The sequence below is a fragment of the Vigna angularis genome, chromosome 4 (assembly GCF_016808095.1).
Source record: "Vigna angularis cultivar LongXiaoDou No.4 chromosome 4, ASM1680809v1, whole genome shotgun sequence".
NCBI classification, from domain to species: domain Eukaryota; kingdom Viridiplantae; phylum Streptophyta; class Magnoliopsida; order Fabales; family Fabaceae; genus Vigna; species Vigna angularis.
Window position 1 is genome coordinate 37,557,738 of NC_068973.1, and position 27,216 is coordinate 37,584,953.

The 27,216-nt window shown below is 32.9% G+C and overlaps 2 protein-coding genes across 6 annotated transcripts; both read left to right on the forward strand.

Moving 5' to 3' along the window:
- Positions 1-9: 9 nt before the first annotated feature.
- On the forward strand, positions 10-19,249 carry LOC108331511 (3beta-hydroxysteroid-dehydrogenase/decarboxylase). 5 transcript variants are annotated; one of them, XM_017566229.2, is made up of 8 exons: positions 10-292; positions 382-471; positions 540-673; positions 841-1,011; positions 1,482-1,607; positions 1,915-1,994; positions 15,347-15,426; positions 16,281-16,419. In XM_017566229.2, exons 1-7 carry the CDS (start codon positions 61-63, stop codon positions 15,357-15,359), a joined length of 846 nt encoding a protein of 281 aa, XP_017421718.1. In that variant the 5' UTR covers positions 10-60; the 3' UTR covers positions 15,360-15,426; positions 16,281-16,419. The 5 variants fall into 5 exon arrangements, with proteins under 5 accessions (XP_017421718.1, XP_052732808.1, XP_017421716.1 ...); XM_017566227.2 differs by lacking the exons at positions 10-292; positions 382-471; positions 540-673; positions 841-1,011; positions 1,482-1,607 and adding exons at positions 16,763-16,874; positions 17,508-17,682; positions 17,851-18,007; positions 18,392-18,458; positions 18,919-19,249 and having other exon boundaries at positions 1,944-1,994; positions 16,281-16,479; XM_052876848.1 differs by lacking the exon at positions 1,482-1,607.
- A 2,297-nt stretch (positions 19,250-21,546) lies between these two features.
- On the forward strand, positions 21,547-25,595 carry LOC108331887 (eukaryotic translation initiation factor 3 subunit B). Its single transcript, XM_017566885.2, has 11 exons — positions 21,547-21,815; positions 21,916-22,153; positions 22,320-22,466; positions 22,877-23,005; positions 23,088-23,216; positions 23,314-23,397; positions 23,472-23,596; positions 23,695-23,893; positions 24,015-24,544; positions 24,736-24,844; positions 25,094-25,595. Exons 1-11 carry the CDS (start codon positions 21,694-21,696, stop codon positions 25,436-25,438), a joined length of 2,157 nt encoding a protein of 718 aa, XP_017422374.1. The 5' UTR covers positions 21,547-21,693; the 3' UTR covers positions 25,439-25,595.
- Positions 25,596-27,216: the final 1,621 nt, after the last annotated feature.

Below are 27,216 nucleotides of genomic sequence, written 5' to 3' on the forward strand. Positions count from 1 at the left end.
CTGCACTGCTTTATTATTTCCTCCATACTGTATTTGAATCTGTGAGCTTTTTGTTTAACTATGGCAGCGGAAGACAAGTGGTGCGTGGTGACCGGAGGCAGGGGTTTCGCCGCCCGGCATTTGGTGGAAATGTTAATCCGGCACAACGAATACTCCGTCTGCATCGCCGATTTGGAAGACAGCATTGTTCTCGAGCCCGCCGAACAGTTGGGGCTTCTCGGCCAGGCCTTGCACTCTAGCCGGGCCCAATACGTCTCCCTCGATCTTCGCAACAAGGCTCAAGTGCTAAAAGGTGATGAACCTTTTCTGTTCTCTCTCAATTGTAGCAACAATTTTGTCTCGCGCGCGTACTCGCTAATGTTGGTTTTACGAGTAGTGCAGCATTAGAAGGAGTTGAAGTTGTGTTCCACATGGCTGCTCCAAACTCTTCCATTAACAACTACCAGCTTCATTATTCCGTCAATGTGCAAGGTGAACCTCACTCTTCTGCTTGTTTGCTTGTTCAAAGTTTGAATCTGACTGAGATTTTCCTATGCAAGGAACAAAGAATGTCATCGATGCTTGCGTGGAGCAGAAAGTGAAGCGACTCGTTTACACCAGCTCTCCCAGCGTTGTTTTCGATGGCGTTCATGGGATTCATAATGGTGACGAAACAATGCCTTATACACCTTCGGTATACACTCTAGGAACTCTTATTTTACTTAATTCACAAATTACCATGCGTTTCTTCACATGGAGCTTGAGAAGGATAGATAATGTATAATGTCAGAATCGGGGCTATATGTATGTTATAAGACTAGTTCGGGGTGACCTAAGAGTAATTCTATTTGTTTGTTTCAGCCTAATGATCATTACTCAGCTACGAAAGCCGAGGGTGAGACATTGGTTATTAAAGCTAATGGGACTAATGGGCTCTTAACGTGCTGCATACGCCCTAGCAGCATTTTTGGGCCCGGTGACAGACTGTTGGTGCCTACGCTAGTTGATACTGCCAGAAAAGGGAAATCTAAGGTAGATGTTGTTTACCATCCTAATAGTATGTATTTCAGTGCCTGTATATCTAGCATCATTTCTAAGGCAGGAAATGTATCTATTACAGTTGAGTCCAATGAAATAATTTAACCTTTTGTTTGACTGTTTTTTTTAGCCTATTGACTTGTTTTAGTATGTAACCAATTGGGCTGACACTCGAGGTTATTATTTGTTGTGCATATTTGGAGTCTTAGTAAATACATGGTACTTTTTACTGTATAAGTTACTAATTCAGTACTAATGAAAATGTAATCTTGAATTTTTTTATTAGCCTTAGGAACATCTTGAATAATCAGAGACTAGCCCAGATCGAATGAAATTGGACTCAGACTGCTAACTAAAACATTTTTCTTTATAGCTTAATGGTTGCAAAGCAATTAACTACTTATTAGCAGAAACTGCCATCATCCTTTCTTTCATTCTCTTATTTATATTTCCCTTTTGACCAGTTCCTTATTGGCGATGGGAATAACATTTATGATTTCACGTATGTTGGAAATGTGGCTCATGCCCATATATGTGCAGAACGGGCTCTGGCTTCAGAAGGGCCAGTTTCAGAAAAAGCTGCTGGAGAGGTACCACTGAGATTTTGTTATGACTAAGTAACTTCTGTTTATTTTTATTTGTAAATGAAGATTAAAAAGTAGACTTAGAGAGATGATGATGATGTGTTTGAAGCTTTAGGGTAGAGTCTCTTCATTTGGGAAAATGAGGAAACATGAAAGGATGCTTGTTGAGAAAGACTTGCCAGAGACCTTTTTTAAATTAAGAATGAATCATTTGCATTCTCATACTAAAGGGGAGGGAAAATTATTGATTTGCAAGGTAGGAAACTTAGCAATTACTATAGTATTTGATTGCTAACGGGTATTTGTTTTTTAGGCATATTTCATAACAAATATGGAGCCTATGAAATTTTGGGAGTTCGTGTCAGTGGTATTGGATGGTCTTGGATATGAAAGGTAGTTTCTACATACCGTCACCATCAGTTATTTCTTACTTGTTAAGTAACCTCTCTCTTATTTTTTTATTTGAGATTCTCCCATAGTGTAACCAAAGATTCAAACCAATATTTCATGCAATTTTTTAAGATTTGTTTTTACGAATAATTTATGAAAATACCAATTTGAATCTCAGAAAAGGAGTATTTATAATCCTAGATGACCAGTAGTCAAATCGTAATCAAACACCGAACCTATCTATGGAAAATTTACCAATATTTAAAAATTGAGTAACATAAACTATCTTGAACTGTGGACTGTAAGTTTAATGATTTTGATTACATGACATTAGGATCTTAAGAATTTATCATTCTCACTAGATTAAACATAATTACATAAGCAAGATTAGAAATTACTAACCTTGATCCATGCTAATTGATTCTTGATTTCTTTGCTCTAGATCTTCAACTCCTTACCCAATTTATCCTTTGATGCAAACTTAATTCTCTCAATACTTTCTTGATGGTTTTCTAATGGAAGAGAGAGCTTCTTGCTTTCATGAAATTGTGTGCATCAGGGACAGAACCCTTCATCCATTCTTATACAACTTCCATCAAGTTGTAATTATTGCCATTAAGTTCCTCAATTATATTAAATCACATTTTTATCCTCATTTATTTTCACATGAGTCACTTAATTGTTAGGTAATTCTAACATTCTCCCACTTGACTCTTGTGATGTCATAACATTTTGTGATTTAATAAATAATCATAATGCGCATTTGAGGACTTTACATAATTGACTTCATCATTATTCATAATTAAAGATTAGAAATAACAAGAGTCATGACGGTCGCACATCATTCAACCGATATGTCTCCTTCCATGTACTACTGTATTATCTCTTTCTCTTTAATATGACGTTACAAAACTTAAATACATAATGGGTTCAAACATAATGTCATTTTAATAACAATAATATAATTTGTTTATTTTTCTTCATCATAACTAGTATACATAACCATATAGAAGAAAATACAAATACAAATTTTAGAAACTTATACATTAAAGAACTCAAGTGTCAAATAAGCATTAATAACATTAACATTCAACTTTCAATGGTAGACATAATGCCCATATTCTTTACATGATCAACAAATAATTTGGGCGGTAACCCTTTTGTTAAAGGGTCAGAAATCATAAAATCAGTGCTAATATGTTCTATTGACACTTTATGTTCCTGAATTTCTTCTTTAACGACAAAGTATTTCAATTCCATATGTTTAGCACCTTTGGAATACTTGTCGTTCTTAGAAAAGAAGACTGCTGCGGAATTGTCACAATAAATTTTCAGCGGCTTGGCAATACTGTCAACTATTCCAAGTCCTGAAATAAAGTTCCGCAACCAATTAGCCTGAATAGTGGCCTCAAAGCATGCCACAAATTCAGCTTCCATAGTGGATGTAGCAATGACGGACTGCTTCGCACTTTTCCATGAGATCGCTCCTCCGGTTAAAAGATACAGATAACCATATGTAGATTTTCTTGTATCTATATAGCCAGCAAAGTCTGAATCTGTATATCCAATCACTTCAAGATGATTAGATCTCTTGTAAGTAAGCATATGATTCTTTGTTCCTTGTAGGTATCTTAAAACTTTCTTTGCAGCTTTCCAATGATCTATTCCTGGATTACTCTGATATCTACCAAGCATACCAACTGCAAAACTAATATCTGGTCTTGTACATGTTTGAGCATACATCAAACTCCCAACAACAGATGCATAAGGGATATTTTCCATCTGTTTCCGTTCCAAATCATTCTTTGGACATTGCATGAGACTAAACTTGTCTCCTTTATGTATTGGAACGAGAGATGCTGAACATTTATCCATCTTAAATCTCTCTAAAACTTTATTAATATATGCTTTCTGAGACAAACCTAACAATCCTTGTGATCTATCACGGAATATTTCTATTCCTATCACATAATATGCCTCACTCATATCTTTCATTTCAAAGTTGTTAGAGAGAAATTTCTTAGTCTCACTTAATAGACCAAGGTCATTAGTTGCAAGCAAGATATCATCAACATATAGAATCAAAAATATAAATTTGCTCCCACTGACCTTTAGATATATACACCGATCAACAGTGTTTTCCTTAAATCCAAAGGATATAATAGTATCATTGAACTTGAGATACCATTGTCGGGAAGCTTGTTTAAGTCCATATATTGATTTCTTTAGTTTATACACCATGTGTTCCTTTCCTTTTTCAGTGAACTCCACCGGTTGATCCATATAGACATCCTCTTCTAAATCCCTATTCAGAAAAGCAGTTTTGACATCCATTTGATGCAACTCAAGATCATAATGAGCTACTAATGCCATGATAATTCGGAAATAATCTTTCTTAGAAACAGGTGAAAATGTTTCCTTATAGTCAATGCCATCTTTCTGAGTAAAACCTTTGGCAACAAGTCGAGCCTTGTAACGTTCGATATTACAATGAGAGTCACGCTTAGTCTTAAAGACCCATTTACATCCAACTCTCTTGCATCCTTCTGGTAATTCCACAATATCCCATACGTCATTTTGTACCATCGATTTAACCTCATCTTTCATAGCATTTAACTACTTTTCAGAATTATCACCATTAATGGCTTTTGAAAATGAAACTAGATCGTTATCAATACTTAAGTCGTTTTCTGACTCTTGTAGATAAACCACATAATCATTCGAAATAGCAGACTTTCTTTCTCTTTGAGATCTTCTTAATACTATTTCTTGTGATTGTTCTACAACTGGTTCATTGTTAATCACGGGAGTATTGATGTGTTGTTCTTCTTGATTGTTGTGTGTTTCTACAACATGAGGAACAACAACTCTTGAAGAAGATGTACCAATTACAGGAACTTGTATTTTAATTTCTGTAATTTCAACCTTTCGTGAATCTACACTCCCACTAGTTTCACCATTTTCAATGAACCGAGCATTTCCAGTTTCAACAATTCTTGTACTATGGTTAGGACAGTAAAATATATACCTTTTGATTTTTCTGGATAACCAATGAAATATCCACTGATTGTTCTTGCATCCAGTTTCTTTTCTTGCGGATTATAAATTCTTATTTCTGCCTGACAACCCCAAACATGCAGGTGTCTCAAACTGGGTTTCCTATTTGTCCATAACTCAAAAGGAGTCTTTTGAACAGCCTTACTGGGAACCCTGTTTAACAAATACATGGCAGTCTTTAATGAATACATCCACAATGATACAGGTAAACATGAATTACTTAACATACTCCTAACCATATCCATTAAGGTTCGATTACGCCTTTCTGATACACCATTTTGTTGTGGTGTGCCTGGCATTGTGTATTGAGCACAAATACTACGTTTCTCAAGAAATTTAGCAAATGGACCAGGATGTTGTCCACTTTCATCATATCTTCCATAATACTCACCACCTCTATCAGACCTGACAATTTTTACCTTTTTGTCTAATTGTCTTTCTACTTCATTTACGTAAACTTTCAAGACATTCACTGCTTGAGATTTCTCATGCAGTAGATAGACATATCCATAACGCGAAAAATCATCAATGAAGGTGATGAAGTATTTCTCTTTATTGAAGGAATTCACATCAAACGGACCACATATATCAGTGTGTATAATTTCAAGAATTTGTGTACTTCTTGTGGCTCCTTTCTTTGTGTGTTTTGTTTGTTTGCCTTTAATACAATCCACACATACATTCAAATCAGTAAAATCTAAATCCGGAAGGATTTCATTCTTTACTAATCTTTGCATCCTTTCTTTGGAAATGTGTCCCAAATGTTCATGCCACAAATAAGCAGATCGTTCATCCACTAAACTGCGTTTAGTGCTAACATTGTGATGTAAGGTCATAAGAGTTTCAGCATATAAATTATCCAAATTCAATTTATATAAACCATCATAAAGTGTACCAGATCCAATCATACAGGCACGCTTAAACAACCATTCCCAAATTTAAAAGAGTATCCAGCAACATCAAGCTTAGACAAAGAAATTAAATTTCTAGTGATACTAGGTACATAAAAAGTATCCATCAGGTCTAAGTGATATCCAGTGTCAAGAATCAATCGATAAGTCTCGATGGCTTCCACTGGAACTTTCACTCTATTTCCCATGAAGACGAACTTCTCAGTTGGGTTTATGGTTCGGATTGTAAGGAATCCCTGCATCACATTAGAAACATGAGTCGTACATCCAGAATCAATCCACCAAGTATTATGGGGAACTTCAGTTAAGTTTGATTCAAAACATACGTAAGCATTATGCTCACCTTTCTTTTCGAACCAAGCCTTACGCTTTATGCAGTCTTTCTGAAAATGTCTAGACTTCTTGCAGAAATGACATTTTTCATTTTTCTTCTGGATTTTGGTTGAGGACTCGTCAATCTTTAATGGTCCTTTACCCTTTACATGTTTCTTAAATTTCTTTCCAGCTCCTTGATTCTTCAGATAATGAATAGAGTGACTTCTTAAGTTTTTAAGTCTGGTCTCTTCTTGAACTAACATACTGTGCAATTCATGCACATTCCATTTGTCTTTTAATGTGTTATAGTTCATCTGAAATGGACCATACTCAGATGGTAGCAAGTTCAAAATGAACTGCATGAGAAAAGTTTCATCCACTTTCATTCCTAGAGACTTAAGCCTTGCTGCAATATTTGTCATCTCGATCACGTGTTCATGCATAGTACGTGAACCGTCAAACTTCATGGTGGTCAACGTACTCATCAATGTCCCAGCAAGGGACTTGTCAGCAGTTTGGGAGCGCTCTTCCACTAATTTCATAAATTCTTTTGCATTTTCAGTTTTTGGAATAGCAGATTTGATGTTACTTGCAATGCTCATTCTCATAAACATTAGACTAAGTCTGTTTGATCTTTCCCAAGCTTTGTAATGAGTTTTCTCTTCATTGCTACTAATATCAGTGATAGCAGCCGGTTTCTCAACTTGAAGAGCCAAGTCAAGATCCAATACACCTAAGTGAAATTGGACTTGTTCACTCCAATCAGGGAAATTTAATCTATTAAAGACTGAAACAGACGTAGCGAGCGAGTGTAAAGATACCGGGTGTAATTAATACATGCTAATCATTAGTGCTTTGAGTCATAAATACAGATTCATACTTTAATCATCATTCTATGTATATTAGTGTTCTCCTTTGGGAGATCCATTAATACACAAACATAAGCATAATGATGTTAATAATTGTAAATCTTTATTGATAATTAAAATATGCATCAACTAGAATCATCTACTACCTTTGGGTATATAAATAAATCTTGCGAGCATACAAAATTATCTACAAACATACTCATTAATTATAAGAGTAAATGATCACCTTTGAATGATACAAAATATCTTATAATAATGAATTTTTCAATTAACCCATAAATTAATTATTAATAATTTAGCATCCATACAATGAGTAATTGAAATAAAATCATTAATCATTTGAAATTAAATTAACATTAAAATTTTGGTCACTTTGGTGACTAACAAAATTTACCATAATTAATTTCAAATAATAATAATAATAACCTTTAATTTGTTATTAATCATACATAACATCCTTGTTAATTTTAATTTAACAATATACATTTATTCACATAAAATTTATTATGTGTCATAATTAAAATTGAAAAACTTAATTTCAATTTAAGTGACTAAATTTTCATAAGAGTGATAATACTTCTTCTTTAATTTTAATCACTCAAAGACTTTAATTCTCTTTAATTTGCATAAATAATTTATTATTATTATTATTGTGATGATGTACACGTTAGATATCATTTTGAAAATGTGTGGCAGACACAAAGTTTGTCCAACTTGATTTTGATTTTTTTTTTTAAATATATACTATCATAAAAAAACAAAACTTTGCAAAAGTTTCAATGCACCATACGGCAAACAAAGTTTGTCCAACTTTAATTTTTTTAAATAATAGCATTTTGGCATGATTCAACTTTGCACCTCCCGTCAGCTTTCACACCTTGAAACCCACACTACTATTCATCATCTTCTACCCAAAAACACTATTCATCATCTTCTACCTCTTGCACACAATTTCAATATGCAGCTTTTTATATATACAACTTAAAGCATTTATTCCAGCACCACAATTTCATCATTTTTTAGGAAAAAACCATGAATCAAATTTCTTTATTCTAGGAGAATCATAAATCTAACAACCTAAGCTCTGATACCACATGTAAGTTTAATGATTTTGATTACATGACATTAGGATCTTAAGAATTTATGATTCTCACTAGATTAAACATAATTACATAAGCAAGATAAGAAATTACTAACCTTGATCCATGCTAATTGATTCTTGATTTCCTTGCTCTAGATCTTCAACTCCTTACCCAATCTATCCCTTGATGCAAACTTAATTCTCTCAATACTTTCTTGATGGTTTTCTAATGGAAGAGAGAGCTTCTTGCTTTCATGAAAATTGTGTGCATCAGGGACAAAACCCTTCATCCATTCTTATACAATTTCCATCAAGTTGTAATTATTGTCATTAAGTTCCTCAATTATATTAAATCACATTTTTATCCTCATTTATTTTCACATGAGTCACTTAATTGTTAGGTAATTCTCATGTAAGTTTAATGATCTTGATTACATGACATTAGGATCTTAAGAATTTATGATTCTCACTAGATTAAACATAATTACATGAGCAAGATAAGAAATTACTAACCTTGATCCATGCTAATTGATTCTTGATTTCCTTCCTCTAGATCTTCAACTCCTTACTCAATCTATCCCTTGATGCAACCTTAATTCTCTCAAGACTTTCTTGATGGTTTTCTAATGAAAGAGAGAGCTTCTTATTTTTCATGAAAATTGTGTGCATCAGGGACAGAACCCTTCATCCATTCTTATACAACTTCCATCAAGTTGTAATTATTGCCATTAAGTTCCTCAATTATATTAAATCACATTTTTACCCTCATTTATTTTCACATGAGTCACTTAATTGTTAGGTAATTCTAACATTCTCCCACTTGACTCTTGTGATATCATAACATTTTGTGATTTAATAAATAATCATAATGCGCATTTGAGGACTTTACATAATTGGCTTCATCATTATTCATAATTAAAGATTAGAAATAACAAGAGTCATGGCGGTCGCACATCATTCAACCGATATGTCTCCTTCCATGTACTACTGTATTATCTCTTTCTCTTTAATATGACGTTACAAAACTTAAATACATAATGGGTTCAAACATAATGTCATTTTAATAACAATAATATAATTTGTTTATTTTTCTTCATCATAACTAGTATACATAACCATATAGAAGAAAATACAAATACAAATTTTAGAAACTTATACATTAAAGAACTCAAGTGTCAAATAAGCATTAATAACATTAACATTCAACTTTCAATGGTAGACATAATGCCCATATTCTTTACATGATCAACAAATAATTTGGGCGGTAACCCTTTTGTTAAAGGGTCAGAAATCATAAAATCAGTGCTAATATGTTCTATTGACACTTTATGTTCCTGAATTTCTTCTTTAACGACAAAGTATTTCAATTCCATATGTTTAGCACCTTTGGAATACTTGTCGTTCTTAGAAAAGAAGACTGCTGCGGAATTGTCACAATAAATTTTCAGCGGCTTGGCAATACTGTCAACTATTCCAAGTCCTGAAATAAAGTTCCGCAACCAATTAGCCTGAATAGTGGCCTCAAAGCATGCCACAAATTCAGCTTCCATAGTGGATGTAGCAATGACGGACTGCTTCGCACTTTTCCATGAGATCGCTCCTCCGGCTAAAAGATACAGATAACCATATGTAGATTTTCTTGTATCTATATAGCCAGCAAAGTCTGAATCTGTATATCCAATCACTTCAAGATGATTAGATCTCTTGTAAGTAAGCATATGATTCTTTGTTCCTTGTAGGTATCTTAAAACTTTCTTTGCAGCTTTCCAATGATCTATTCCTGGATTACTCTGATATCTACCAAGCATACCAACTGCAAAACTAATATCTGGTCTTGTACATGTTTGAGCATACATCAAACTCCCAACAACAGATGCATAAGGGATATTTTCCATCTGTTTCCGTTCCAAATCATTCTTTGGACATTGCATGAGACTAAACTTGTCTCCTTTATGTATTGGAACGAGAGATGCTGAACATTTATCCATCTTAAATCTCTCTAAAACTTTATTAATATATGCTTTCTGAGACAAACCTAACAATCCTTGTGATCTATCACGGAATATTTCTATTCCTATCACATAATATGCCTCACTCATATCTTTCATTTCAAAGTTGTTAGAGAGAAATTTCTTAGTCTCACTTAATAGACCAAGGTCATTAGTTGCAAGCAAGATATCATCAACATATAGAATCAAAAATATAAACTTGCTCCCACTGACCTTTAGATATATACACCGATCAACAGTGTTTTCCCTAAATCCAAAGGATATAATAGTATCATTGAACTTGAGATACCATTGTCGGGAAGCTTGTTTAAGTGCATATATTGATTTCTTTAGTTTATACACCATGTGTTCCTTTCCTTTTTCAGTGAACTCCATCGGTTGATCCATATAGACATCCTCTTCTAAATCCCTATTCAGAAAAGCAGTTTTGACATCCATTTGATGCAACTCAAGATCATAATGAGCTACTAATGCCATGATAATTCGGAAATAATCTTTCTTAGAAACAGGTGAAAATGTTTCCTTATAGTCAATGCCATCTTTCTGAGTAAAACCTTTGGCAACAAGTCGGGCCTTGTAGCGTTCAATATTACCGTGAGAGTCACGTTTAGTCTTAAAGACCCATTTACACCCAACTCTCTTGCATCCTTCTGGTAATTCCACAAGATCCCATACATCATTTTGTACCATCGATTTAAGCTCATCTTTCATAGCATTTAACCACTTATCAGAATTATCACCATTAATGGCTTCTGAGAATGAAACTGGATCTTTATCAATACTTAAGTCATTTTCTGACTCTTGTAGATAAACCACATAATTATTCGAAATAGCAGATTTTCTTTCTCTTTGAGATCTTCTTAATACTATTTCTTGTGATTGTTCTACAACTGGTTCATTGTTAATCACGGGAGTATTGATGTGTTGTTCTTCTTGATTGTTGTGTGTTTCTACAACATGAGGAACAACAACTCTTGAAGAAGAGGTACCAATTACAGGAACTTGTACTTTAATTTCTGTAATTTCAACCTTTCGTGTATCTGCACTCCCACTAGTTTCACCATTTTCAATGAACCGAGCATTTCCAGTTTCAACAATTCTTGTACTATGGTTAGGACAGTAAAATATATACCCTTTTGATTTTTCTGGATAACCAATGAAATATCCACTGATTGTTCTTGCATCCAGTTTCTTTTCTTGAGAATCATAAATTCTTAAGATCGTAATGTCATGTAATCAAGATCATTAAACTTACATGTTAGAGCTTAGGTTGTTAGATTTATGATTCTCCTAGAATAAAGAAATTTGATTCATGGTTTTTTCCTAAAAAATGATGAAATTGTGGTGCTGGAATAAATGCTTTAAGATATATATATATATATATATATATATATATATATATATATATATATATATATATATATATATAAAGCTACATATTGAAATTGTGTGCAAAAGGTAGAAGATGATGAATAGTGTTTTTTTGGGTAGAAGATGATGAATAGTAGTGTGGGTTTCAAGGTGTGAAAGCTGACGGGAGGTGCAAAGTTGAATCATGCCAAAATGCTATTATTTAAAAAATTAAAGTTGGACAAACTTTGTTTGCCGAGAATAGTGCATTGAAACTTTTGCAAAGCTTTTGTTTTTTTTATGAATAGTATATTTAAAAAGAAAAAAATCAAAATCAAGTTGGACAAACTTTGTGTCTGTCACACACATGAATGGGGCATTACAACTTTGCAAAATGATATCTAACGTGTACATCATCACAATAATAATAAATTATTTATACAAATTAAAGAGAATTAAAGTCTTTAAGTGATTAGAATTAAAGAAGAAGTATTATCACACTTATGAAAAATTTAGTCACTTAAATTGAAATTAGGTTTTCAATTTTAATTATGACACATAATAAATTTTATGTGAATAAATGCATATTGTTAAATTAAAATTAACAAGGATGCTATTTGTGATTAATAATGAATTAAAGGTTATTATTATTATTTAAAATTAATTATGGTAAATTTTGTTAGTCACCAAAGTGACCAAAATTTTAAAGTTAATTTAATTTCAAATTATTAATGATTTTATTTCAATTACTCATTGTATGGATGCTAAATTATGAATAATTAATTTATGGGTTAATTGAAAATTCATTATTATAAGATATTTTGTATCATGCAAAGGTGATTATTTAGTCTTATAATTAATGAGTATGATTGTAGATAATTTTGTATGCTCGCTAGATTTATTTATATACCCAAAGGTAGTAGATGATTCTAGTTGATGCATATTTTAATTATCAATAAAGATTTACAATTGTTTCCGGTATCTTTACACTCGCTCGCTACGTCTGTTCCAGTCTTTAATGGATTAAATTTCCCTGATTGGAGTGAACAAGTCCAATTTCACTTAGGTGTATTGGATCTTGACTTGGCTCTTCAAGTTGAGAAACCGGCTGCTATCACTGATATTAGTAGCAATGAAGAGAAAACTCATTACAAAGCTTGGGAAAGATCACACAGACTTAGTCTAATGTTTATGAGAATGAGCATTGCAAGTAACATCAAATCTGCTATTCCAAAAATTGAAAATGCAAAAGAATTTATGAAATTAGTGGAAGAGCGCTCCCAAACTGCTGACAAGTCCCTTGCTGGGACATTGATGAGTACGTTGACCACCATGAAGTTTGACGGTTCACGTACTATGCATGAACACGTGATCGAGATGACAAATATTGCAGCAAGGCTTAAGTCTCTAGGAATGAAAGTGGATGAAACTTTTCTCATGCAGTTCATTTTGAACTTGCTACCATCTGAGTATGGTCCATTTCAGATGAACTATAACACATTAAAAGACAAATGGAATGTGCATGAATTGCACAGTATGTTAGTTCAAGAAGAGACCAGACTTAAAAACTTAAGAAGTCACTCTATTCATTATCTGAAGAATCAAGGAGCTGGAAAGAAATTTAAGAAACATGTAAAGGGTAAAGGACCATTAAAGATTGACGAGTCCTCAACCAAAATCCAGAAGAAAAATGAAAAATGTCATTTCTGCAAGAAGTCTAGACATTTTCAGAAAGACTGCATAAAGCGTAAGGCTTGGTTCGAAAAGAAAGGTGAGCATAATGCTTACGTATGTTTTGAATCAAACTTAACTGAAGTTCCCCATAATACTTGGTGGATTGATTCTGGATGTACGACTCATGTTTCTAATGTGATGCAGGGATTCCTTACAATCCGAACCATAAACCCAACTGAGAAGTTCGTCTTCATGGGAAATAGAGTGAAAGTTCCAGTGGAAGCCATCGAGACTTATCGATTGATTCTTGACACTGGATATCACTTAGACCTGATGGATACTTTTTATGTACCTAGTATCACTAGAAATTTAATTTCTTTGTCTAAGCTTGATGTTGCTGGATACTCTTTTAAATTTGGGAATGGTTGTTTAAGCGTGCCTGTATGATTGGATCTGGTACACTTTATGATGGTTTATATAAATTGAATTTGGATAATTTATATGCTGAAACTCTTATGACCTTACATCACAATGTTAGCACTAAACGCAGTTTAGTGGATGAACGATCTGCTTATTTGTGGCATGAACATTTGGGACACATTTCCAAAGAAAGGATGCAAAGATTAGTAAAGAATGAAATCCTTCCGGATTTAGATTTTACTGATTTGAATGTATGTGTGGATTGTATTAAAGGCAAACACACAAAGAAAGGAGCCACAAGAAGTACGCAAATTCTTGAAATTATACACACTGATATATGTGGTCCGTTTGATGTGAATTCCTTCAATAAAGAGAAATACTTCATCACCTTCATTGATGATTTTTCGCGTTATGGATATGTCTATCTACTGCATGAGAAATCTCAAGCAGTGAATGTCTTGGAAGTTTACGTAAATGAAGTAGAAAGACAATTAGACAAAAAGGTAAAAATTGTCAGGTCTGATAGAGGTGGTGAGTATTATGGAAGATATGATGAAAGTGGACAACATCCTGGTCCATTTGCTAAATTTCTTGAGAAACGTGGTATTTGTGCTCAATACACAATGCCAGGCACACCACAACAAAATGGTGTATCAGAAAGGCGTAATCGAACCTTAATGGATATGGTTAGGAGTATGTTAAGTAATTCATGTTTACCTGTATCATTGTGGATGTATTCATTAAAGACTGCCATGTATTTGTTAAACAGGGTTCCCAGTAAGGTTGTTCAAAAGACTCCTTTTGAGTTATGGACAAATAGGAAACCCAGTTTGAGACACCTGCATGTTTGGGGTTGTCAGGCAGAAATAAGAATTTATAATCCGCAAGAAAAGAAACTGGATGCAAGAACAATCAGTGGATATTTCATTGGTTATCCAGAAAAATCAAAAGGTATATATTTTACTGTCCTAACCATAGTACAAGAATTGTTGAAACTGGAAATGCTCGGTTCATTGAAAATGGTGAAACTAGTGGGAGTGCAGATTCACGAAAGGTTGAAATTACAGAAATTAAAGTACAAGTTCCTGTAATTGGTATCTCTTCTTCAAGAGTTGTTGTTCCTCATGTTGTAGAAACACACAACAATCAAGAAGAACAACACATCAATACTCTCGTGATTAACAATGAACCAGTTGTAGAACAATCACAAGAAATAGTATTAAGAAGATCTCAAAGAGAAAGAAAGTCTGCTATTTCGAATGATTATGTGGTTTATCTACAAGAGTCAGAAAATGACTTAAGTATTGATAACGATCTAGTTTCATTTTCAGAAGCCATTAATGGTGATAATTCTGATAAGTGGTTAAATGCTATGAAAGATGAGCTTAAATCGATGGTACAAAATGATGTATGGGATCTTGTGGAATTACCAGAAGGATGCAAGAGAGTTGGGTGTAAATGGGTCTTTAAGACTAAACATGACTCTCACGGTAATATTGAACGCTACAAGGCCCGACTTGTTGAGAAAGACTTGCCTGAGACCTTTTTTAAATTAAGAATGAATCATTTGCATTCTCATACTAAAGGGGAGGGAAAATTATTGATTTGCAAGGTAGGAAACTTAGCAATTACTATAGTATTTGATTGCTAACGGGTATTTGTTTTTTAGGCATATTTCATAACAAATATGGAGCCTATGAAATTTTGGGAGTTCGTGTCAGTGGTATTGGATGGTCTTGGATATGAAAGGTAGTTTCTACATACCGTCACCATCAGTTATTTCTTACTTGTTAAGTAACCTCTCTCTTATTTTTTTATTTGAGATTCTCCCATAGTGTAAGCAAAGATTCAAACCAATATTTCATGCAATTTTTTAAGATTTGTTTTTACGAATAATTTATGAAAATACCAATTTGTATCTCAGAAAAGGAGTATTTATAATCCTAGATGACCAGTAGTCAAATCGTAATCAAACACCGAGCCTATCTATGGAAAATTTACCAATATTTAAAAATTGAGTAACATAAACTATCTTGAACTGTGGACCACTGGGTTGGTCTAGTGGTTGGGATCGTAGGTTCTAACCCCAATGCAACTATCGTGTTAAAGAAAAAAAAACAGGCATCTATTTACTCTGTGTCTCCCCTGCTGAATTCATAGTAAAAGGGAACGTGGTGGCAGTTTCAATTTTCAGATTATGAATAAAATTCTTATGTGATTATACTAAGGTAACACTTTTATATCCTTTTCATATGTTTGTTTCATAGTATGAAAGTTGCAAATTTCGGTTGTCCTTTATCATCATGAGCTCAAGTTGCTGTCAATTAGGGATGTTGAATTATGGGATTTTTTGTCTTGCTATCCTAACCAGTGGCTATTATTTTGTTAACTATTTTATTCTTAAGTATGACTTCTATATGTTAATTAGAATAATGACCTCGGTTATTAATCAATCATTCCTAAGTTTTAAAATTTCTTGCATTTACATTTGAAATAAATAAGGAATATAATTATGCCTTTTCATTCAGATAAACAAACATGAACATTACAGAGGCATTATCAAAGCTATTTTTATGTTATCTGAGTCATGCTATCTTTTGCAGGCCAAGAATAAAGATCCCTACCGTTGTTATCTTACCCATTGCGCATTTGGTGGAGTGGATATATAGGCTGCTTGGCCCATATGGGATGCCGGTGCCTCAGTTAACCCCTTCAAGGATAAGACTCGTGACCTGCAGCAGAACTTTTGATTGCTCAAAAGCAAAGGATCGCCTTGGCTATGCCCCCATCGTAAAAATGCAGGTCTCTGATATTTATGAAAAGTAATAATATATTTTAGCATCTATTATTGACATTCATCTTGTTCATGCTGAGAAGTTGGCTAACTTCATGCCCCCGAAATCACTGACAATGCCAAGTTAGGATTATATGATATATTATGAAAACAAGTATGAGATGCTATTCTTAAATAAATGATATTTCAGTGGTGTACTAAGGTTATTACATCTATTGCTGTGAGTATATACATAATCATACTTGCCTGGGTGTTTCTCCCATACTAATGATATCGTTTTTTTTCTTGCAGGAGGGCCTACAGAGGACAATTGAATCATATGCACACTTGAAGGCAGAAAATCAACCTAAAACTACAAGAGAAGGTCCCTCAAAAGCTTCCAAATATCTTGGAAGTGGAAGAGGTGTGAATAATCAATTATATGTAGACTTCTTTGTTGGACAATCTGGACTTCCTTGTATAGGAGAATTAATCTGTTAATCTAACTAACTGCCATATATAAATAGAAACATGGCTGCTGATAAAATAAATAAATAGAAACATGGCTACTGCTCTTCCATTACTGTATCACGTGGTTGATTGACTTCGATTGTCTCATGAATCTGATTAGATTATGATCAAGAACATTTTCGTAGACATTAATACATAACATTTATTTTCCACAGGTGAATTGTCATAGATAGAGCAGGAAGTTGTTGTTTGTACTCACAATCACATCATCATGTACTACGTATTATCCATATGTTTCAATCTTGGTAGTTTCTTTTTTTAATTTGTTATAAAGGGAGACTGTGTCTGATGTGCTAGTTCTAAGTAGCCTGAAACAGCAATTGAACTCAAGAGTTCAAATTTTGGTGTTAATATTTCTAACGTAGTTGATTATAAAAATTGACTGGTTGTTGTCTATTTACGTGATCAATGTTAGATCTCTTCTACCTCCTATGCAAACACTATAGTGTAACCGATTTGGGCTGGGAGTAATTTTACAGCTTACATTTATTTATCTGTAAGTTTTGATTGATCTGCTAATTTGCAGTTGCTGACACGTTGCTTTGGAAGGATAAAAAGCAAACTCTCATCACATTGTTTGTCTTCATTGCAATATACTTCAACTTCATTGCATCTGAAAATACCATCATTAGTGCTCTGACAAAGCTTCTATTGTTTGCATCGATCTTTTTATTCATCCATGGCATTCTACCTGCAAAAATGTAAGTATACTATGTACTATTGAATATTGCTGTTGCCAATTAACATTGTATGGTACTATTAACTTGTCCAATGATTTATTATTATTATGATCATCCTTAAGTCAATCCAGTTGTTAGAAGCATGGAAGTTTTTTATGCGAACTATTGCTATATTTTATGCTTGTGCAGGTTGGGATATACTGTTGAGAAAATGCCCAAGTCATGGTTTCACTTGTCAGAAGATAGGTCACATAAATTTGCTCTCTCAGTGGCCTCATCATGGAATGTTGCTGTTAATGTTTTCAAGTCCCTTGCAGAAGGGAATGATTGGGTACTGTTATTAAAGGTATCTGCACTGCATTACCTATATTTTCTTTGTCATTGCTTGCTGCTGTGATTATGATTTATAGGATGCATTGATTTTGAAAATCCTATCCCTTTAATATATTATTATTAATAAAATAAAATATGCATAATAATAAAAATATCATTTTCTTTAATTTATTAATTTTTAAATTAAAAAGTATTCTGCTGTACATCTGTAAACTTGTCAGTGAAATTATGAGACGCTATAGGTGAAACCCATAATTTTGGAACCTTCATTTCAAAATTTCTATGTAAAATTTTTGCATAAAATCAAGTTTTCTGTTTACAAAAAGGAAAAATTTACCGAGTATAAGCTTCTTACGTATCAGAAATGCTGACACATCTTTCCTTTGATGATCAATAGGTTGTTCTCTCTCTGTTCATTCTTAGCTTCCTTGGAGCCTTTTCACTTCAGAACTTGTATACTATAGGTCCTCTCTCGTCCTCTCTCTCTTTCTCTTTTGTGCGTGCATGCATGTGGCGACATGAATTTGTCTGTGCCGAAAATATGTTCTATGCTTGCCTCTATTTAATTGAATCTATTTCTGCAACCAGTAAAATTGTGACTGGAGGTCTATATATATTACTTGAATTCACTATAGATTTGTGAAATTGATGAATTTTGAATCATGTTTGATTACTTTCTATTTAAAAAAAATCATGTGCAATCAACATTCAGATGTCTGAGCTCTTTTCACTTTTGGATACCTCATCGAATAATTTGACTTAGTATTCCTGAGGTGAGGGTGACAGGTTACATGTTACACCTCACTGTTTTTTCTATTGATTTGTGTTGTTTGAATCAGAGCCCTGAAGAGAATGATACAAGTTTTGCCTTTTCTTTTTTTTTTTGGTGAGGAAATGCTAAATTTTTTTTTTTGTGGGTTACAGGAATTACATTTGCATTTATAGCTTTCTATGTATACGAACAGAAGGAGGAAGACATTGATGGCATATTTATAAAAACACATTCTTTTAGTTGCAAATTGAAATCTGATCTCACCAAAAAGTTTCTTTCTTCAAAGAAGATTGATTGATAAGCTTTTTTTCCTTAGATAGTTGCACATTAAATATTCGACTGAGTTTCATGTATGATTATTTCATAATTGTAATTTAATTTTATATTTGACCAACTTGCGAAATTTACTTCTTCTTGGAAAACTCTTGCTTTCAAGGTGTTTGTTACTCATGTAACTGATGGAAATTCAAATTTGCAGCGGTACTCTTTTCTTCTTTTTCTTTTCTTTTTCGTTCTATACCTTTTCAACTAAAAGATTTTTGCAAATGATGATGGCACGCCTGAAATATATTTACAACGGAATTTTGGGATTGGACTCAACGTAAGCAGGAGAGCACTTCACTTGAGAGAGAAATTCCTAATGATGGGCCATTCAAAAATAAATGGTTGAGGATATTTCTTCCTACTTTCGTTAAAAAATTTATAATAAAAAGGTATAGGTCATCTATTCACTTCCTTTTTTTATTATTTTCTGGATTAAGAGTTTCGGAATATATTTCTAGATTTGAAAATATTTGATCTGGTAAATACTTTTACATGAACAATTTGGAATCATGAAAACATGACAATTTTTAGACAAAAAGGACAATTTGGAATCATGGAAACATGGCAATTTTCAGACAAAATATAGAAGAAGTCTTTTGCATGGCATGACTAAATGTGTAGTTATGGATGAAACATAAATTATTGTTAACTTTTTTACAAGTATTGGTACAATTAGTAAAAATGGTATAAATGGTAAGTAAAAATATTGTTTTTTCAAGATATTTGTATTTGTCTAATTAATTAAGATTACTTATTAATTTAAACATTGAATACAAACATTGATTGATTAAAAACAATTTAAAAGTATATAAATTTTAAAGTAGCATGTGCCACACTCTGCATCTGCATGTAACTTTTGCTTGTATTTGATCTAACAATTTTTTTTTCCATTTAATTTGTGCACATATTTGTTCGTTTTAAAAATATCACTTAGTTTGTACAAAGAATAATTGAGTATATTTATTTAGTTTTATCATCATATAGAGCATAAAACTTGAGACTTTGATTAGGTTGTAATACATGAATAATGATACTTAATATAAGAGCAATTATCTCTACACTCTATATGATTGTTTCATTAAGATAAGTATTTGAACAAGTGGAAGATTATAACATGTTTTTATTAAAAGGTAACTTTTACTTACTGGTTAAATCCTTTTTAGTGACTCACATGTATCATGTCAAAATTTCAAAGTGCATCGTTGTAGTGTAGAATGTATCCCAGTGGCCAATAATCAAGACTTGTTGGTTCTTGAAATGACTTTGGTAAAATCAAGTCAAACTTATTTGATTAATTTTTGAGTTAGTCTTGTCAATAGAAAAGTCTTTAATAAGAAGACAGAAAGTAACTTGTTACATGAGATTGAACACTATACTTGAGTTAGCTTTTAGTTAATCTTTTGTTAGTTATTTAATTATCTTTCATACATTTTAATAGTCTTTTTATTATCATTGATTTTTTTTTCTATTATCGTCTTTCTAAATTTTGTCATAAACAAATTTTATTTCTAATTTATACATACATTTTTTTTTGTATTTGTTATATTACTTTTTAATTTTCTATGTAGTTAAATTAGAAAGGTTTTAACATCACAACTTAAAAATAACTAACGTTTCATTATATAATATTATGTTAAAATTACTGTCAACAAAAATTGTAAAATATAAACTTATTATAACAGTAGCTAAAATTGAAAATTAAAAAGTTAATAATTTTTATTCTTTTATTGTTTCAATAAATAGAGATCATATTTCTTCTTTTGACTTTGTCTATATTTTTTCATGAAGAGAATATTAGGTGAAATGAAACCATATTTTTATTTACATATATATATATATATATATATATATATATATATATATATATATATATATATATATATATATATATATATATATATATATATATAGAAAGTTTTGTATACTGATATTTTCTGTAATAGAATTTTTAGTCTTGATATTTAAAAGAATTATTCAATGTAATTCTCATTTTTATTTTCTTCTATATTCAATCCTTATTTTATTTAAAGACAATTAATACAGTCTTTTATTAATAGTAAATATTACAATATTAATAGTAAAGATTATAATATTAAATTTTATGACTAGTAGTATAAAAGCAGTTAAAAACTTGTATTCATTTTTTTATTATGACAAGAAAATACAATATTACGTTTTATTATATTTATTGAAAAATGTTATTCGATTTAAACAAATTATATTTATAAAAAAATGTAACAAAATAAATAACTTTTACAATTTTAGCATATATATATATATATATATATATATATATATTATAAATAATAAAAAATAAATTTAAAAAAATTGTTGTAAAATTTAAAATTAAAATATTAAATTTAGATACATTAATAATATATTTATATAAACACTTATATATTATTATTTTTTATAATTTTCATTCCAATTTAAAAAGTATAATGAGAAATAAAGGCATCTAAACTATAAAATGTTCCAATTTAATCCAGAGGGGAAAAGGTGTATGCGCCGCACCTGTGTCAAACTGGAGAGAACCCTAGAAACCAAACTCTCTGCTCTTCATACTCTGCCTCCCTAAGGCTGAGACCATTGTCGCTACAATCATGGCGGATGTCATGGTAATGAAGGAGATCGAAGACACAGCACTGCGTCTGGACGTGGATCTCTCCACTCTTGATCTCGACTCCATTCGTCTTCCTCCCGGTGAAACTTGTGGAATTGTCAGGTGTTTATTTCGTGGTTTCCAATTTATTTTTGTTCTGGCCGCTGAACTGAAACCCTAGGTAGCGGTGTTCTTATGCTTTTATTTTTCTTGCATCGTTTAGTGATGACGAGGAAGTTTACCAGGAAGATAATCTCGAGTTCGAGTCGGGATTTGGTAACATCATTGTCGTCGACAACCTCCCTGTCGTTCCGAAGGAGAAGTTTGAAAAGCTTGAAGGAGTGGTTCGTAAAATTTATAGTCAGATTGGTGTTATCAAAGAGGATGGCCTCTGGATGCCGGTTGATCCTGAAACTGATAAAACCCTAGGGTACTGCTTCATTGAGTACAATACTCCTCAGGTATATTCGCTCTTTCTTCAATGTACCTGAACAAATTGACATTTAAAAGATTTGTCGTATTAAGTTTTTTTTGTTGTTGGGAATGCCAGAGTTGATTGTGTTTTTGAAAGTTTTTCAATGGATATTGAATTGACTTTTTTAATTCGTATACTGGACCTTTTTTTAGGAAGCAGAGCTTGCTAAAGAGAAGACTCACGGATACAAATTGGATCGTGCACATATTTTTTGCGTGAGCATGTTTGATGATTTCGATAAGTTTATGAAGGTGCCCAACGAATGGGCTCCGCCGGAAACTAAGCCGTATGCTCCAGGGGTAATGCTTATATATACTTTTCTTCTATTTGCCTCTTATGATGTATATGCTATCATGCCTAGACTTTAATATATCCATGCATAAATTACTGTTTGTGACAGTCATGGTCCTGACTTTTCAATTAACAATTGTGGCCTTTTGATACGGTGCTATTAGGATTATTGAGGCTTTTTGACCAGTTTCATGTAAAAAGTTATGTATATGTTATCCATGTTTGCCTCACTTTTAATTTGGTTCTGTGCATATATTTTTATTAGGTGGATTTGTGAATACAGTTGCTGTACGTGTTGTATAGTTTACTGGTTGTGCATTATCTGTTTATATTTAGCTATTATCTTGTAGCATTCACACTCGAACTTCGTGGCTTATTGATGTTTCTGGTGCTCTTTGTTTGTGGCCATCTCTTTTAGGAAAATCTTCAACACTGGCTCACTGATGCAAAGGCCAGGGACCAGTTTGTGATTCGTGCTGGTTCAGATACTGAGGTTTTGTGGAATGATGCAAGGCATTTGAAGCCTGATCCTGTTTATAAGCGTGCTGTGAGTAAACATTTTATTTCAGTATCGTGTATTATAAAATATTTATTAGTGCCTATCTTTACATGATTGTGGATTGATGTAGTTTTGGACCGAAAGTTTTGTCCAATGGTCTCCTCTGGGGACATACTTGGCCACTGTTCACAGACAGGGGGCAGCTGTATGGGGGGGTTCTTCAAGCTTTAACAGGCTTATGAGATATGCACATCCTCAGGTTTTCTTTGAGATTTTATTCTGTGTAATTGTTTGCTTTTTTATGTTGTCTTCCTTTTATTTTTACCAACGATTATTCATATTAATATTAAACACAGGTAAAACTTATTGATTTTTCACCTGGTGAAAAGTATCTGGTAACTTACAGTAGCCATGAACCAAGCAATCCTCGAGATGCCAATGTGAGTGCTTCCTTTTTTGTTTTTTGTTTTTTTAGTATTTCAGACACCCTTCCTAACTCTAACTTGTTTTGTAGAGGGTTGTGATTAATATATTTGATGTGAGAACTGGCAAAGTGATGAGGGACTTTAAAGGTAGTGCCGATGATTTTGCTGTTGGAGGGGCTGGGGGTGTCACAGGAGTTTCATGGCCTGTTTTCAAGTACTATTTTATTCATGTTTTTTGTCTATCTCATGCAACTATATAAGCATCTGCCTGGCCTCTAATACAGTAATTCATCGTTGTCACTGTCTTTACAGATGGAGTGGTGGAAGAGATGATAAATACTTTGCAAGGATGGGAAAAAATGTGCTCTCTGTGTATGAGACGGAGACATTTTCTCTTGTTGACAAGAAGTCCCTGAAGGTTGAAAATATAATGGATTTCTGCTGGTCTCCAACTGATCCAATTATTGCTCTCTTTGTTCCTGAGATGGGGGGTGGTAACCAGCCTGCGAGGGTAAGCTTATGTTTTTCCTTTTATGCACATGACTTGAAATTGTTTTACTTAGTTATCATACTTTAATGACCATATCATTTTGAGCCGTTTTATATTTATGTTCTTTTTTACATATTTATAGGTAAGTCTGATCCAAATCCCCAGCAAGGAAGAACTCAGGCAGAAAAACCTTTTCAGTGTCAGTGACTGCAAGATCTATTGGCAAAGCAATGGAGACTACCTTGCTGTTAATGTTGAACGCTATACGAAAACAAAAAAAAGCACATACACAGGCTTTGAGCTTTTTCGTATAAAAGAGCGAGACATACCTATTGAAGTGTTGGAGCTTGAGAATAAGAATGATAAGATCATTGCATTTGCTTGGGAGCCAAAAGGCCATAGGTTTGCGGTTATTCATGGTGATAACCCTAAACCTGATGTAAGTATTTACTCCATGCGTACTGGTCAGAATAGCCGAGTTTCAAAGCTCACTACTCTGAAAGGCAAGCAAGCAAATGCTCTGTTTTGGTCACCTGCTGGTCGCTACATTGTACTGGCTGGGCTGAAAGGATTCAATGGGCAGTTAGAATTTTACAATGTTGATGAACTTGAAACCATGGCTACTGCTGAACATTTTATGGCAACAGATATTGAATGGGATCCAACTGGAAGGTATATGGTTCATCTAAATGCTTAATGATATTGCTAATGGAGGCAGTTCATATATTAATCTTGTGTAAAATCTGATTAAAATTTTATTTACCTTAGGCACTAATTAAGTTTTCCATTTCTGGGTTTGCTGAAGAGTACTTTTCATTCGTTTGTTGATTGTCACTAGCTTTTGCTTTTTCTTTGCACTGCAGGTATGTTGCAACTGCCGTGACATCAGTTCATGAAATGGAAAATGGTTTCAATATATGGTCTTTCAATGGCAAGCATCTATATCGGATTCTGAAGGATCACTTCTTTCAGGTACTGTATCATCTGCACTGTTATGCATTGTTGTTGGCAATTATACCCCTATTAAATAGGTTACATGGAAGAATGATGTTTGAATGTACAATGTTGAATCTATGTTTTGGAAGTATGATTGTGATAAAAGAATTTGGGTATCTTTGAAATTGTTACAATAATCTTATTGCTAATCTGCACGATGTATGACGCCGATTACCCTGTGTGTATAAATCAATCGGCTCTTATTTGTTTTCTTTTATCTTATAGTTCTTGTGGAGACCAAGGCCACCTTCTTTCTTGAGCCCTGAGAAAGAGGAAGAGATTGCCAAGAACTTGAAGAAGTACAGCAAGAAATATGAGGCAGAAGATCAAGATGTTTCGCTGCTGCTGAGTGAACAAGAACGTGAGAAGAGAAGAATGTTGAAGGAAGATTGGGACAAGTGGGTCAATGAATGGAAGCGAATCCACGAAGAAGAGAGCTTACATCGACAGAAGCTCAGGGATGGGGAAGCCAGTGATGAAGAGGAAGAATACGAGGCAAAGGACATTGAAGTTGAGGAAGTCATTGACGTAAAAGAAGAGGTCCTTCATATTGAGTACGGTCAAGAGTGAGTTTTATAGCTTGACTTGGACCAGAACATTTTATTCTCTTTGTCGAGGTTTAGTTGGGCATTTGTGAAAACCCATTTTTGTAGTCTTTCATTAGTTTTTTTAATGTAGAAAGAATTCCTTTTACTTCCAAATTTATGTGAAAGACAATTTTACTGCCTCCTTGTGGCGAAATTGTTCACTCATTCCTCGTTGTCTGCTCTAACAAATGCATGAAGAAATATATGTTGATATATATGTTGATATATATATATATATATGTATATAAATGCATGAAAAAATATATTTTTATTTATTTTGTTATTGTTGTTGATGTTGTTACTCTTGTAAGTAGGTTTGTGAGTATACATGTGATTGAACATTATTTAAAGTTTGTGCTTGATGTTTTTATGTGATTACACTTGAAGTGTGTTTTGGTGTAAATAGTTTGAGTATAATACCCAGCATTTAAGATAAGTTCGTCTATATGTTTGTTAATTTATTGTTAATGAGTTTTAACTACCTATTCTGAATAATTGTTTGATTAGAATTTTTTTAGGAAGTGTGTGAATTGAGTTTCTAATTTGAATGCGTTATTGTTAGAGTTTCTAATGTGATCTGAATACATTTAGTTTTTCTAAATGAAGAATTTCTCTTCATATATTATTGATTGTTGAAAGGATTGTAATCATCTTCTGCTAGATTAGGCACTTTCTCTGGGTTTTTAATACTAGAAATTACATTGTTTGATATGATGCTCGACTCCTTTAATATTTTAAAATGTTTGAGTAATAATACAACAGTTGAAGTTTTAATAAAATAAAATATTAAAATTAAGATTTAGAACGTTATAAGGGAAAGTTCTTTTACAAGAAAAAGTTGAAAGCATACCCGGTTTCAAATATTAATCAAAATAATCATGATCCGAGTGTTCTATGAAAGTGGATGGTGTCCAACATTAAAACTAGTACCCTACTTGAGAATACGCTTCACAACAGCTTATCAATGCTTATTCCGAAGATTGTTCATGTACTCGCCTACTCATGAATACTGGTGTAGTTCATTATTTACGATGAGAGCTTTCAATTTCCAGATGTTGGGAAACCTCATCAAACTTGAACTTCTTTTAGATTTCTAATTTAGGAAGGACACTTGATAGGATTTTATGTTCCTGCTTAGAATCACCTTTGTTCATAAGGTGAACAAATTTAGAATAACTTAACTCCTACTTCACTTCATGACCTACAAACACTCATTTGTATGCCCAAAATGCCTTCAGAGTTGAGTGATCAGGTGACTTGTAAAATCAAACCCCAACACTCAACAGGGGTTTTGAGATTAATAGTCGTCGACGAAGATTGATTCAGCAAGAAGCATGATGTGTTGATAGCATCAACCCATAATGAAACAATGTGCTTCTTACTCTTCCAATAAGGTCCAATTCGTCCTTTTCATTACTGTATTCTACTACGAAGTTTGACAAACCGTGTCTTCATGTTTACAAAATTTGTTAGTATTGTTCATTCTTAAACACTTAACTCTCTTATCGATATGGTTTAGCATGGGCATCGTCCAATCCTTGAAGTGATCAAAAGCCTCAATTCTTTGTTTCATTACGAAAACGTGACGAACATTGTACCTTAGCACTTCATCATACACATTTAGAATTTCTCTTTATCGAAGAAGTCATATAATAAAGAAATTTACAGTTTATTATAATTTTCCAACAGTATGTTTCTTCGGCTTCATATGTCTTATTCCTTTTATGTAACAATTGATTTTTGATTGTATATAAATGAAAT